This window comes from Pelophylax lessonae (assembly GCF_965119305.1).
Source record: "Pelophylax lessonae genome assembly, chromosome: 7".
Classification (NCBI taxonomy): domain Eukaryota; kingdom Metazoa; phylum Chordata; class Amphibia; order Anura; family Ranidae; genus Pelophylax; species Pelophylax lessonae.
Window position 1 is genome coordinate 128,347,137 of NC_138774.1, and position 15,093 is coordinate 128,362,229.

The 15,093-nt window shown below is 42.6% G+C and overlaps 1 protein-coding gene across 6 annotated transcripts in view; it reads right to left on the reverse strand.

Moving 5' to 3' along the window:
- ATP11C (ATPase phospholipid transporting 11C (ATP11C blood group)) overlaps window positions 1–15,093 on the reverse strand; it is a 280,200-nt gene that overhangs the window by 133,920 nt on the left and 131,187 nt on the right. For all 6 annotated transcript variants that reach the window (XM_082262976.1, XM_082262974.1, XM_082262973.1 and 3 more), the window contains exons 5-6: window positions 13,231–13,338; window positions 2,927–3,055 (exon numbers count right to left, since the gene is read on the reverse strand). In XM_082262976.1, coding sequence (XP_082119102.1) covers window positions 2,927–3,055; window positions 13,231–13,338 — 237 coding nt within the window. The remainder of the gene's footprint in view (window positions 1–2,926; window positions 3,056–13,230; window positions 13,339–15,093) is intronic.

Consider the following 15,093-nt stretch of genomic DNA (forward strand, 5'->3'; position numbering starts at 1 on the left):
GCTCTGCCTGCACAGCCACATTATTCCTTCACAGAGATCTGTAAATGAATAAACTACAAGTCCTGTCAGACACCATGGTAGGCGGCCTTGTAGTGCTCAATGGAACACAAGCAAGGTGATCACCGCACTCCATGGACACTTCCTCCAGCTCAGCAACTGAAAGCCCGTACAAACATAGAGCTGGAGGAAGAGGATTTTAAAAAGAGAGAGGGATGAAAAATGCATGGTACAGAATATGGCATGGGGGGGAATAACAGACACTGTGGGGTTGATTTACTAAAGAGAAATAAACTGTGCGCTTCGCAAGTGCAGTTGCACCCATTTTCCCAAGAGATATGTGAATATGGCGAAGTTTCACTTTGTAAAAAATACCCAATCAGGTGATACTACCACAAAGCCTTTATATCTTTAGAACATTGCCAATTCCTGTGCACTCATGATACCTCTCACCCATTATAAAAAAAAAACGTTATCTGGAAAGGTAAAAAAGCTCGCTGCACTTACTCTTACCTCAAACACCGGAAAGCTAGAGGGGTGGGACTCATGGACATTCCAGACTACTAGACTACCACACAGCTATCACAATTGAAACAGTGGTTTTCCCCATCCCCTGATAAAATTATGGGTAGACATAAGATCTCTATGTTGTATAAAAGATGACTCTAAGAAACTATTACTAGCCGATAAATGGAAAAGAATAGACCTATCAGGCTATCCCATTACTATCAGTCAATATTAATTGCATGGAGAACCCTATGCAACCAGGAATTACACATAGACTGTAAAGTAAAACTATGTATTCCCCTATCCACACTACTACTTATTATCTACAAAACAATGGACTTCAGTTGGTATTCAGTGGGTTGAGAACCTACTCTCCGAAATCCAACCCCTTCCTTTTGAGCAACTCCAACAATCAAACCAAATCTCATCAAAACATATATTTAATTTTTTACGCATCTCTGCTTTGCTAACAGCCTACCCCAAACCTAACATATACATACACCCTAAGGCTTGGCAATTTCTTAATATTACTAACCCCACACAAAAGGGTATTGCTTTATTTTACTCACTGTTACAAAACAACCCTAGACAAAACCTCACCCATGCCTAAATGGGAACAAGGCATCAATCGAGTTTTCTCAGAAGACCAATGGCCTACTCTTAGTCCATTACCCATTGTATCAACCATTGGGAACTATCACAAAAAATATTGTCTCGGTGGTACCTAACCCCGAACCGCTTAGCAAAATGTTCCCCAAATAATTCCCCCCATTTGCTGGAGGGGATGTGGACATTCAGGTACCCTCCTTCACATTCTGTGGGTGTGAAAAGGCCCAACTAGCTTTTGGCACAGATAATCTCACAAATTACTGGAATAATTATCAAACCAGACCGAGCTCTAAAGCTTCTTTCTTTAGGTATAGAAAGCTTTCCCAAAAATTTCCACACAACTATAGTGCTCATACTCCTAGCCGCCAAATCTGTCCTTACTAGACTTTGGAGAACGAACAATGCTTCGAACATATCGGAGCTCACCATGCACCTCAATATAATCTTTAATTATGAAAAAGCTCTGGCTCTTAGTTCCAACACTCTTCCCAAATTTAAAAAGACCTGGGAACATTTGATCCCACTACTCTAAACTCTATATCCATAACTCCTCAAATGGGCTAGTTTCATTGCACTGTTATTTATGCTACATTGAGAATTATATTACATAGCTAACAGCTCTTTAAGCTCATGGTTATACTGAATGTATAAAACTTCAGATGCATTTTGTGTCCTTCCTGCCTTCATGTTTATTTTGGTTTTCCTTTTCTGTATTTCCTTTAAAAACTCAAAAACGTATTGATGGAAAAAAGACAGCTGATCACGTACTATGGAGGGGGTGGGAGGGGCATGCCTGAGGGGCTGAGGCAGGTGTCAGTCCAGGCATATAGGCGAATCCCAGCTATTTGGTCGGGATCTTTTCAGAGCCTGGACTGGCACTGTGACATCAGCCCGCTGTTGGCTGAAAACAGGCCAGAGGAGTGCAGAGTGAATTGCACTCCTGTAATCCATAGGTAAAGTGCACGCAAAAAAGATTTGTTTATACTTCTCCTTTAACTGTCATAGTGGAGATTAGTGAACAAAGTGAAGAAGATCATGGTTTCTTTCCTAGGTTAAAGCATTGCAGTTTATCTGGATCTTCTTAGGGGTACCTTTCCTGATGATCACAAATAAAGGTCCACATTAAGCTACTGTTAGCAAAATTGTCCATTTCAAGCATAGTTTCCCCTTTTTAAGGATCAAATAATTGTACATGTACATGTTATTGTCAGGTAAATTCTACTGTGGGTTCTGGCATTTCAGGGACTGTTTAAGGACAGACGGCTATCCCCACATCTAAATACAGAAGTGATCTGGACATGTACTACCGTACATTCTTGTGACCCACCAGCATTAAGTGTGCTAAGATAGTCAGCTGTAATGCCCAAAGCATAGGTACCATGTCGTTCCAGAATTTCCCAGCAAAGGGTGAAATGAGAGCACTGCATGCTGCTATGGAGCTGCAAGGTAGACATTACTAAGGTAGGAACATTTACTTGGTTGTACAAGCTTCCAAGTGGCCCACTGTCAGCAATGTAATATTAGCACTGAGCTATCTTTGAGCAGGCAGATGACAGCCTAAGCTTGTCAATACTAATGAACTGTGACTCCTCTGTTTGTACATGGTTTGACTATGTATATGTGTTACTGTTTCACCTGGACAGTCTTGCCAAGTACAGTGACAGAGTTCCTGGAAACCATTAATGAAAGTAAAACCAATAGAACAATTATTAATTCTCCTATAACAATAAACTAAAAAAGCAAAAATAATTTGGCTTTGGATTATTATACAAGATGTACTAGAAAAACGATGAACATTCTGCTGAAAGAATACCTTGAAGTTGGACTCTCCATCCAGACTGGCTGTAGTAACAGTACAGGTGCCATCACTACAGCTGGAGGACAGCAAGATCAGATCACAAGGGAAAGTTTCATCGTCTCTCACTTCGACTATATCACCAACCTTTAAAAAAAAAAAGAAGGGGACATTCAAACTTAGCATTATAGAAGATCAAAGGTTGATGCACAGAATCGCTGACTATTTAAAGTAGATGTAACTTCAATCAGTTAAAATTGATGTACAGAGAATTTGTGATATTCGCGAGGGTGGCAAGTGACCAAGCAAAACATCATTAACCCAACACTGATGTATTTTCAGTACAGGGTGGACTAACCCTTTAAAGATTTACGCCATCTTCAGGCAGATAAAAAATACACAATTTAATGCAGCTTTGCATTTATTAACCACTTAAGCCCCGGAGGATTTGGCTGCTGAAAGACCAGGGGGTATTTTGCAATTCGGCACTGCGTGACTTTAACGGACAATTGCGCGGTCGTGCGACACTGTATCTAAACTAATTTGACGTCCTTTTTTTCCCACAAACAGAGCTTTCTTTTGGTGGTATTTGATCACCTGTGCGATTTTTTGATCATGGGCTATAAACAAAAAAAAGAGCGTCAATTTTGCAAAAATAACAATATTGTTAATATAATGAAATATATAATGAAATTCCCCCCAAAAAAAAAATGTAAAAATCTAAATTTAACATTTTCGCCCAATTTGTTTTATGCTACATATGTTTGGTAAAAAAAAAAAATTGCAAAAAGCGTATTTTGATTGGTTTGCGCAAAAGTTATCGCGTTTACTAACAAAGGGAAAGATTTTTGTCATTTTTGTTTTTTTTTTTAACGCGTAATGGCGGCGATCTGCGATTTTTTTTGCGGTACTGCGACATTGCGGTGGACAGATCGGACCCTTGACTGACATTTTTGACACTTTTGGGGTTACCAGTGACATTTCTACAGTAATCAGTGCTATACATATGCACTGTTAGTGTAAAATTACACTGGCAGTGAAGGGGTTAACTTTATTTGAGAGGGAGGGGCTGTGTGTGTCCCTAGGGGCGTGATTCTAACTGTGATTGGTTGTGGCTTGAGCTGTTGGAAAAATGATTAACGGTCCTACATAGTAGAACCGTATGATCATTGTTTCTACACAGGGGAGAATTACAGGCGGCTTGTTTACACTAGCCGCCTGCCTTTCTCCCTCTCCCCCGACGATCGCTGAGTGACCGGCGGACATCGGGTCCGCCGGTCACACGCGCGGGGGGAGGTGCGTGGGAGCGTGCCGCAGGCGGCGCGCGCTCGCTTCCCAGAGCCTCACAGGCTAGTGACGTACCCATACGTCACTCTGCCTGTGAGGGGCTGACCACCGCAGTATATGTACTTGCGGCGGTCGGCAAGTGGTTAATACAACCTTATATGTATTTATTTTAATTGCAAACATTGCAAGAACCTTAACTTGACTCAGCATCAGACTTGTGCAATTTACTGTACTGCAGAGCTCAGACTGGGGGAGGGAGAAGCAGTGGAAGGAGAGAATTATTCTGCAGAGCAAGAAGCATGCTGGCAGGAGAAGAGCGCAAGGTGACAGATATGTGCATCAGTGTCCAGTCACCGGGTGGGGGAGGACCAAGGCCCATCAGTGTTACTGAACTACAACAAGCAAAAACAAGTTCTTCACTGCCAGACAGAGCTGTGTTGTATTGCTGAGCTGTGTAAATATTGGTTTACATTCACCTGTAAGCCAGTAATCCCTGGTTGACAGCTAAAAATGACAGGCAGGGATAAGTTACTGGTTGTGAGGACACCCGCATGTGCCAGCTCCCTGACAACCAGCTGAAAGCGATTACATTTATCAGGAGTAATAATAACACTACTAAATGTTTCACTCCACACTGCAGCTGATGGTTCGCTTAGCTGAACACGCATTCGTTCGGCTGCTTGCACAAGAAATCTCCATAGATGTACACATTGCAGAAGTCTCTGTCATTATTTCCCTTGTTGGTCATATGTTCTTAGCCTATGGTGTTCGTCTATTTTCTCAACTGGTGAATGCCAACACTCATCACAAACCTCTCATTAAAGATTAGTAACAAGCATCATTTGCCAGTATATGATAACCAGAGGTCATATAAAAGAGAAGCCCAGAAAGGAGAAGAAGCTATGGTCTGCTCACATTAGTTACTGAGGAAGAAAAAACTACACTGTCACTCTCAGTGAAGAATGCAACTTTCTGTGAAGTTTAAAATATTTGTTTACAGGAACCAAATTGTGAGGAACTTAAACTGACTGGAAGAACACATACTAACCAATGAAAAATCAGTCATATCTCGTACATTTTTACTGCACAGCTACAATGTAACAAAGCAACTGAACTACCAATCATACATCAAATTCAAAATATAGGTTTTTTTTAAATAGATATACTCACTTACTAAAAAGAGATTCCATGAGATTGTCAAACCATTATCAGTTGTTTCTTCTAGCTCGGGGGAAGCTATGGGTGGCGTGGAGTAGGGATCGACCGATATCGTTTTTTCATTGGCGATACCGATACTTTGGTCATCGCGTATCGGCCGATATTTTCTTACATTTAAAAAATGTTTTTTATTTATTTTTTTTCACTTGACAGGTACTCTTGTGGAGGGATCTGGGGCTCCTCTGCACTTAAAAAGCATTCTAAACGCCAAGTTTGGCTGTTTTGAATGCAGTCTTTTTTTTTTTTTTTTTTTAATCTGGCGCCAGCACCCTGAAGTGATGTCATCACATCACTTCCGGGTTTTTGCATGGAGACCCGATCAGAGCCGAATGTGGCTTTGATCGGGTCTTCAGCGGCCGTGCAGGCTGGTGGGAAGGGAGACCCGCGAAAGGCAGCGGGGGGGTGTGGGGGGGGGGTAACGTCCCCTTCTGCTCCTTGTAATGACAGCCGAGCGGCTTCTCAGCCGCATCGGTTGTCATTATAAGACAGCCGACCGTCGGCTATGGACACCGGTATCGGGGTGATGCCTCTAGCTTCAGGGATCACTTCGGTACATGCACTTTCCAAAATATCGGTAATATCGGCCACTTTGGTGGCTGATTCTGATATAACGGGGAAAGTGCATATCGGCCCTCGATATATCAGCTTTGCCGATAATCGGTCGATCCCTAGCGTGGAGTATTCCCGTCTCACTTACATGAGTTATGTCAGGATGAAACACAGAAGCCTTACGAAATTGAAGTGTCCTTCATATGCATTACTTTGCACACATCTTAAGCTGCAAAGAGACATTCATAAAGGATTCAGACACACCTATAGGAATTATCCATCAAACTGCATGATCACTTAACCACTTGCCTTCTGTGCACTTAAACCCCCTTCCCATCCAGACCAATTTTTAGCTTTCAGTGCTCTCACACTTTGAATGACAATTGCGCGGTCATGCTACACTGTACCCATATGAAATTTTTATCATTTTTTTCACACAAATAGAGCTTTCTTTTGGTGGTATTTAATCATCTCTGGGTTTTTTATTTTTTACAAAAAAAAAAAAAGAAAAAAGACAGAAAATTTTGAAAAAAAAAAAAAAAAGTTTCTTATTTTCTGCGAGTAAATTTTGAAAATAAATACATTTTTCTCTTCACTGATGTGCGCTGATGAGGCGGCACTGATGGGCACTGATGAGGCGGCACTTATGGGCACTGATGAGGTGGCACTTATGGGCACTGATGAGGTGGCACTGATGAGGAGGTACTAATATGCAGCACTGATGAGCACTGATAGGCGGCACTGCTGGGCACTGAGAGGTGGCACTGCTGGGCACTGAGAGGTGGCACTGCTGGGCACTGAGAGGCGGCACTGCTGGGTGGCACTAACACTGACGGGTGGCACTGGTGAGCACTGATGGGCGGCACTGATGGGCAGCACCATCAGTGCCCACACTCAGTGCCCATAGTGCTGCCAGTCAGTGATCATCAGTGCCTAGATGAGCAGGCACTGATGGGCACTGACTGGCAGCACTATGGGCACTGATGGTGGGCAGTTAGTGTGTTTTAATGTACCTTGTGTAATCAGGGCACTGGTGATCAGTGCCCTGATTACATTCTTCTGTGTCCCAGACGGCTGATCGGCTCTCCTCCTTCCTCACACGCAGTCTCTGTGTGAGGAAGGAGCGCTGGCGATGAGAGATGATCTCATATGTTTACATATGAGATCATCTCTCATTGGACGGTCCGATCACGTGGTGAATGGCCGCTGTGATTGGCCATTCACCACGATCTGTGATTGGCTGTGTCCAAGGGACACGGCCGACACAGATTTTCCCCGATGCGCGCTCGCGGGAGCGCGCGGGGAGCCTGTGTCTGGGAGGCCGTTTAAAGACGGCCTCCCGAAAATGTGAGTCCGCGCTGTAGCCATCTTTCGGCTATAGCGCGGATGGAAGGAGGTTAACGACTTCCCGCAAATCGATGTACCTGTACCGGGATGATGCCTTCAGCTGCAGGAATCATCATGGTACCGTTCTATAGAGCCAGCGGTCTGCTTTCAGAAGATAGCAGCCGATGCGGGAGACCCAAGCAACCAGCCGGCACGTCCGCTGGCTGGTTGGAGTCCTGAACAAAGCCGGATTCGGCTTTGATTAGGTCTCCGATGTATTAACCCCGAAGCGGCGTCATGACCTCACTTCCGGTTTACTCGGCGGCTAATGGCGCCAAATTTAAAAAACTGTCCGTATTTAAAAACGCAGATTTTTGCATTTTGAATACTTTGAAGTGTTGAAGTGTTTTAGACCCCCGATCCCTCCATAAAGAGTACCTGTCACTGCCTATTAGTCCCCGTTCACACTGGGGCGACCTGTGAGGTGACCTGGTCGCCTCACAGGTCGCCGTAGGTCGCCTTCCATAGGGAAGCTGCGGACCCGTTCTAATAGGAGCGACACAAGTCGCTCCGACTTAGAAAAAGGGTCCGGAGCTTCTTTGGGGCGACCCGGAGCAACCGTCATAGACTTCAATATTATGAAGTCCGTGCCGGCCGCTCCGAGGTCGCGGCGCGCTGCTCGCACCGCGACCTCGGAGGTCACCCCGGGAAGTCGGATCGCCCCAGTGTGAACGGGGCCTTACTGTCATAATGGATGTTTACATTCTTTGGAACAATAATAAAAGTGACCAGATTTTTTTATTTAAAAAAAAAAAAAAAAAAAAAAACAGTGCTTAAAATAAAAATTTTAATAAAATAAATGGGAAAAAAAAAATTGTCGTTGTGAGCTTGTGCACAAAAGAAAACGAATACGCAAGTCGAGCCCGGAGATTAAAACTGTGCTCAAACCACACATGTGAGGTATCATCGCGATCGCCAGAGCAAGAGCAATAATTCTAAAAAAAAAAAAAAAAGACCTACGCTGTAACTCTAAACTGGTAACTGTTCACATTTTTTAAAGCCTCACCTATGGAGAGTTTTTAGTACCGTAGTTTGTCGCCATTCCACGAGTGTGCACAATTTTAAACTGCAACATGTTAGGTATCTATTTACTCGGCGTGACATCATCTTTCACAATATACAAAAAAATTGGGCTCACTTTACTGTTTATTTTTTAAATGCAGTGAAATTTTTTTTTTTCAAAATTGCGTTTGAAAGACTGCTGTGCAAATACTGCGTGACAAAAAATATTGCACGGCCGCCATTTTATTCTCCAGAGTTTTTGCTAAAAAAAAAAAATATATATATATATATATATATATATATATATATATATATATATATATATATATATATATATATATATATATATATATATATATATATATATAATGTTTGGGGGTTCAAAGTAATTTTCTAGCTAAAAATACAGATTTTTAACTTGTAAACAACATAAAGTTTGAAAAAGTTTGGGGAGGCTGGCTAGCTACCCCGGGGCTAGCACCGACTGATTTAGAGATAGATAGGATCCTACTGTAAATGGCATAATGCATGGCCTCGATGCCCTGAATGGGTGTAGCAGATAGCTGATCACCTGGACAGTTATTCTTCCAGTGCTTACTGGGTTAATGTGTATATGCTGAGACCTCTCTCTCATGTTGATTGCTAGATTATCGCTCACTAGGACTTCAGGGTTATGAATTATGATTTAATTATGTTCACTATTCTTATGGGAAATGGAACTGGTATTTGGTGAATTGAAATGGACTGTTCGTTTATTTTTATTTTTGTCCTATGTCGATTGTTGTGACGTCTCAAAAAAGTCATACCGGATTTAAAAAAAATAAAAAAAACTGCATTACTGCATAAGCATCCATATTTATGTAGTCTGACATCCCCAGCGCCTGTCTTAGCTTAAAGTGGTATTAAACCCAAAAAACAAGAATATATTGGATTACAGCCTACCAACGTGGAGGTTGTTGTGGCTTTTCCAGCCATATTATTTTATTTCAATTTCATCTGAGGATCTAGCCAGTAAGTCAGTTATTTTTCAACTTCCTTTAGCAAAGCAAGCTGTCCAGCAACAGTAAGATTAATGGGTTGAGACAAACCATTTACCACCGACAGGGATGCTTACAATGATCAGATATTATACATTTACATAAAACCTTTATCCCTCAAGGAAAAAAAAAACTATTGCTGTAACTGCTTGGACAGGTGTTAAAGTGGAGTTCCACCCTGGGAATAATTTTTTTTAATAAAAATACCCCCGGGACAGTCAGGGCTAGTACATTCCACAATGGCTAGCCTCTGATTTGTCCCGGGTTGCACTTACCTTTTAGAAGAATACTTACCTTGAAAAAGTATTGTCCAGCACTGCCATCTCAGGTGTAGGCAGCTTGAAGCCAGCGCGATCCTCTTCTGCATCCTCTTCCGTCTTCTTCGGTCCCACGATGCACTGCACTGGCCCCGCCGTCACTTCCGGTGCCGCAGCGTCATCCCTGCACAGCTTCTGGGCATGCCCAGAAGCTGTTTAGCAAGGTATGACGGCGCCTGCACCGGAACTGACGGCGGGGCCGGTGCTGGCGCATTGATTCCTGGGAGCGATGACGTTCAGCTCCCAGGAATCATTGCAAGCCAGGAAGTGATGAATCGCCGTGGCCGCCGAGGGGAGGAAGAGGAAGTAAGGCAAGTATATTTTCTTCTAAACCAGGTAAGTAAAAAAAAAAAAAAAAAATTGCGATTATCCATTTGTTTTTCAGGTGACCCCGGGCATGAAGATGGAGGTAAGTTTAATATTAGGGTGGAACTCCGCTTTAACTGGAGTTCAGCTTAAATTTGTTATTCGAGTCCATCAAAATCGGCTGGTGAATCTAACACTACCCTCACCCCCAGATTGACAATGCTGCGGTCCAAAAAGGTCTCTGTTGCTCCTCCACAGAATGGAGCCACCCTAAGAAGGAAGTGTGTTATTGGCTGGATCACCAGGTGAAAAGAAAAGAAAAGCCTACAGTAGGAAAAAAAAAATAAAAACGAATGCAGCCACCACATTTAAAGAATAGGCTACAATATATTACATTTTGGTACCGCTTTAAACTTGCCGCTCTCCTTGGGGCAATTTTGAAATGGTTTCATATACAGTATCTCACAATGAGGAGTACACCCCTCACATTTCTGTAAATATTTTATTATATCTTTTCATGTGACAACACTGAAGAAATGACACTTTCCTACAATGTAATGTAGTGAGTGTACAGCTTGTATAACAGTGTAAATTAGCTGTCCCCTTAAATTAACTCAATACACAGCCAATAATGTCTAAACCGCTGGCAACAAAAGAAAGTACACCCCTAAGTGAAATAGTCCAAATTGGGCCCAATTAGACATTTTCCCTCCCCAGTGTCCTGTGACTCGTTAGTGTTACAAGGTCTCTGGTGCGAATGGGGTGCATGTGGGTAAATTTGGTGTTATCGCTCTCACTCTCTCATACTGGTCACTGGAAGTTCAACATGGCACCTCATGCAAAGAACTGAGGGTCTGAAAAAAAAGAATTCTTGCTCTACACAAAGATGGCCTAGGCTATAAAGGAGATTGCCAAGACCCTGAAACTGAGCTGCAGCATGGGTGCCAAGACCATACAGCGGTTTAACAGGACAGGTTCCACTTAGAACAGGCCTCGCCATGGTTGACCAAAGAAGTTGAGTGCACATGCTCAGGGTCATATCCAGAAGTTGTCTTTGGGAAATAAGACGTATGAGAGCTGCCAGCATTGCTGCAGAGGTTGAAGGAGTGGGTGGTTAGCCTGTCAGTGCTCAGACCATACACTGCACACTGCATCAAATTGGTCTGCATGGCTGTCATCCCAGAAGGAAGCCTCTTCTAAAGATGATGCACAAGAAATCCCGCAAACAGTTTGCTGAAGACAAGCAGACAAGGACATGGATTACTGGAACCATCTCCTGTGGTCTGATGAGACCAAGATAAACTTATTTGGTTCAGATGGTGTCACGCGTGTGTGGCGGCAACCATGTGAGGAGTACAAAGACAAGTGTGGCTTGCCTACAGTCAAGCATAGTGGTGGGAGTGTCATGGTCTGGGGCTGCATTAGTGCTGCCGGGACTGGGGAGCTACAGTTCATTGAGGGAACCATGAATGCCAACATGTACTGTGACATACAGAAGCAGAGCATGATCCCCTCCCTTTGGAGACTGGGCCACAGGGCAGTATTCTAACATAACAACCCCAAACACCTCCAAGATGACCACCGTCTTGCTAAAGAAGCTAAGGGTAAAGGTGATGGACTGACCAAGCATGTTTTCAGACCTAAACCCTAATGAGCATCTGTGGGGCATCATCAAATGGAAGGTGGAGGAGCGCAAGGTTTCTAACATCCACCAGCTCCCTGATGTTGTCATGGAGAAGTGGAAGAGGACTCCAGTGGCAACCTGTAAAGCTCTGGTGAACTCCATGTCCAAGAGGGTTATTGCAATGCTGGAAAATAATGGTGTCCACACAAAATATTGACACTTTGGACCCAATTTGGACATTTTCACTTAGGGGAGTACTCACTTTTGTTGCCAGCGGTTTAGACATTAATGGTTGTGTTTTAAGTCATTTTGAGGGAACAGCAAATTTACACTGTTATACAAGCTGTACACTCACTACTTTACATTGTAGCAAAGTGTCATTTCTTCAGTGTTGATACATGAAAAGGTATAATAAAATATTTACAAAAATGTGAGGGGTGTACTCACTTTTGTGAGATACTGTACACGTTACATTTTTTTCATACATGATAGCAAATTAATTAGAACCCCCAAACACTATATATTTTCTGAAAGCAGAGGCCCCGCAGAAAACATATTTAGACAGATGTTTGCATGCACTAAAACTAATTTTATTTTTTACTGAAAATGTGTGTTTTGTTAATACAATATGTTGACCAATTTTTCTGTAAAAAAAAAAAAAAAAAAGATGATATTTCATTGGGTAAATAGATACTGAACATGTCAAGATTTAAAATTGTGCATGCCTGTAAAATGGCAAACTACTGTACCATAGGTGATACTTTAAAAGCCTTTACAGGTTATCTGATAAGAGTTAAAGCAGAACTCCAGCTTTTCTTCCCAAAAATAGCAGATGCATTGTGAATGTAAATGAATCATAACCCAACTGTCATTTTATCTGCATCTTACCTACTTTAGCTGTATAAAGTAGGTTTCTGTGTCTGTGATGTCACTCCTCCTGGCTGAATTTCAAAGTTCTGACTTCCTGTTTCCTTCCTTTACCAGTCCTGATACTACATGTCCCATCATGCTTTGAGCTTCTGTCGTTTCAGGGCAGGCTATGGGAGTAACTTGTAGCAGTTCTGGGAGCAGATCATTCTTCAGTGTGCAAAGCAGGTGTAAATGTGTCATACCTCCTCCTGTGTCATTCCTGTCTTGTAGCATGCCAAAGAATAATGGCATACTGCAGGACTACAGAGGGAGGGCTATGGGAGGTTATTATGAAGGGGTTTCCTTCATATATAAATAAATCACTTCACAGACAGCAGGGCTGTGGGAGTGGGATCTGAGTGGTAGGACTCTTCCTGCACACACTGGTGAGCATATTTAACTGGGCTAGATTAAATTCTAATCATGAACCCATTCAATCCTACCCAGCAGCAGCACAGCTTGCTATAAGAACAGGCTGTGTATGGAGGGGTTTGCGATTTGATTTTGAATGATGCTGTGATATGTGAGAAGGGACTTGGGAGATTTAGACTTTTCCTGTAGGCGGGACTGATTGCCACAGTGCATCCAGAAAGTATTCACAGTGCTTCACTTTTTCCACATTTTGTTATGTTACAGCCTTATTCCAAAATTGATTAACTTTACCTCTAGTTTACAATAACCATTTACCTTAATTTTTTCGCTCTCTTTCTTGACACGCTTACAGTTCTCAATGATGTACACTGTGCTCTTATTAACCTCATTGTCAGCTCGATGTCTTAACCAATCTTCATAGCCCTGTCAGAAAAGTAAATATGTATTACATTGTCAAGAGCTTCATCTTCATTCTTAATCCAAACATCTTAAGAATGTATAGAACCAACATTTGCATATACAGTGGGTACGGAAAGTATTCAGACCCCCTTAAATTTTTCACTCTTTGTTATATTGCAGCCATTTGCTAAAATCATTTAAGTTCATTCTTCTTCCTCATGAATGTACACATAGCACCCCATACTGACAGAAAAACACAGAATTGTTGACATTGTTGCAGATTTATTAAAAAAGAAAAACTGAAATATCACATGGTCCTAAGTATTCAGACCCTTTGCTGTGACACTCATATATTTAACTCAGGTGCTTTCCATTTCTTCTGATCATCCTTGAGATGGTTCTACACCTTCATTTGAGTCCAGCTGTGTTTGATTATACTGATTGGACTTGATTAGGAAAGCCACACACCTGTCTATATAAGACCTTCCAGATCACAATGCATGTCAGAGCAAATGAGAATCATGAGGTCAAAGAACTGCCTGAAGAGCTCAGAGACAGAATTGTGGCAAGGCACAGATCTGGCCAAGGTTACAAAAAGATTTCTGCTGCACTTAAGGTTCCTAAGAGCACAGTGGCCTCCATAATCCTCAAATGGAAGACGTTTGGGACGACCAGAACCCTTCCTAGAGCTGGCCGTCCGGCCAAACTGAGCTATCGGGGGAGAAGAGCCTTGGTGAGAGAGGTAAAGAAGAACCCAAAGATCACTGTGGCTGAGCTCCAGAGATGCAGTCAGGAGATGGGAGAAAGTTGTAGAAAGTCAACCATCACTGCAGCCCTCCACCAGTCGGGGCTTTATGGCAAAGTGGCCCGACGGAAGCCTCTCCTCAGTGTAAGACACATGAAAGCCCGCATGGAGTTTGCTAAAAAACACCTGAAGGACTCCAAGATGGTGAGAAATAAGATTCTCTGGTCTGATGAGACCAAAATAGAACTTTTTGGCCTTAATTCTAAGCGGTATGTGTGGAGAAAACCAGGCACTGCTCATCACCTGTCCAATACAGTCCCAACAGTGAAGCATGGTGGTGGCATCATCATGCTGTGGGGGTGTTTTTCAGCTGCAGGGACAGGACGACTGGTTGCAATCGAGGGAAAGATTAATGCGGCCAAGTACAGGGATATCCTGTACAAAAACCTTCTCCAGAGTGCTCTGGACCTCAGACTGTGCCGAAGGTTTACCTTCCAACAAGACAATGACCCTAAGCACACAGCTAAAATAACGAAGGAGTGGCTTCACAACAACTCCGTGACTGTTCTTGAATGGCCCAGCCAGAGCCCTGACTTAAACCCAATTGAGCATCTCTGGAGAGACCTAAAAATGGCTGTCCACCAAAGTTTACCATCCAACCTGACAGAACTGGAGAGGATCTGCAAGGAGGAATGGCAGAGGATCCCCAAATCCAGGTGTGAAAGACTTGTTGCATCTTTCCCAAAAAGACTCCTGGCTGTATTAGATCAAAAGGGGGCTTCTACTAAATACTGAGCAAAGGGTCTGAATACTTAGGACCATGTGATATTTCAGTTTTTCTTTTTTAATAAATCTGCAACAATGTCAACAATTCTGTGTTTTTCTGTCAGTATGGGGTGCTATGTGTACATTCATGAGGAAGAAGAATGAACTTAAATGATTTTAGCAAATGGCTGCAATATAACAAAGAGTGAAAAATTTAAGGGGGTCTGAATACTTTCCGTACCCACTGAAACAGCACATAAAAACCTTTA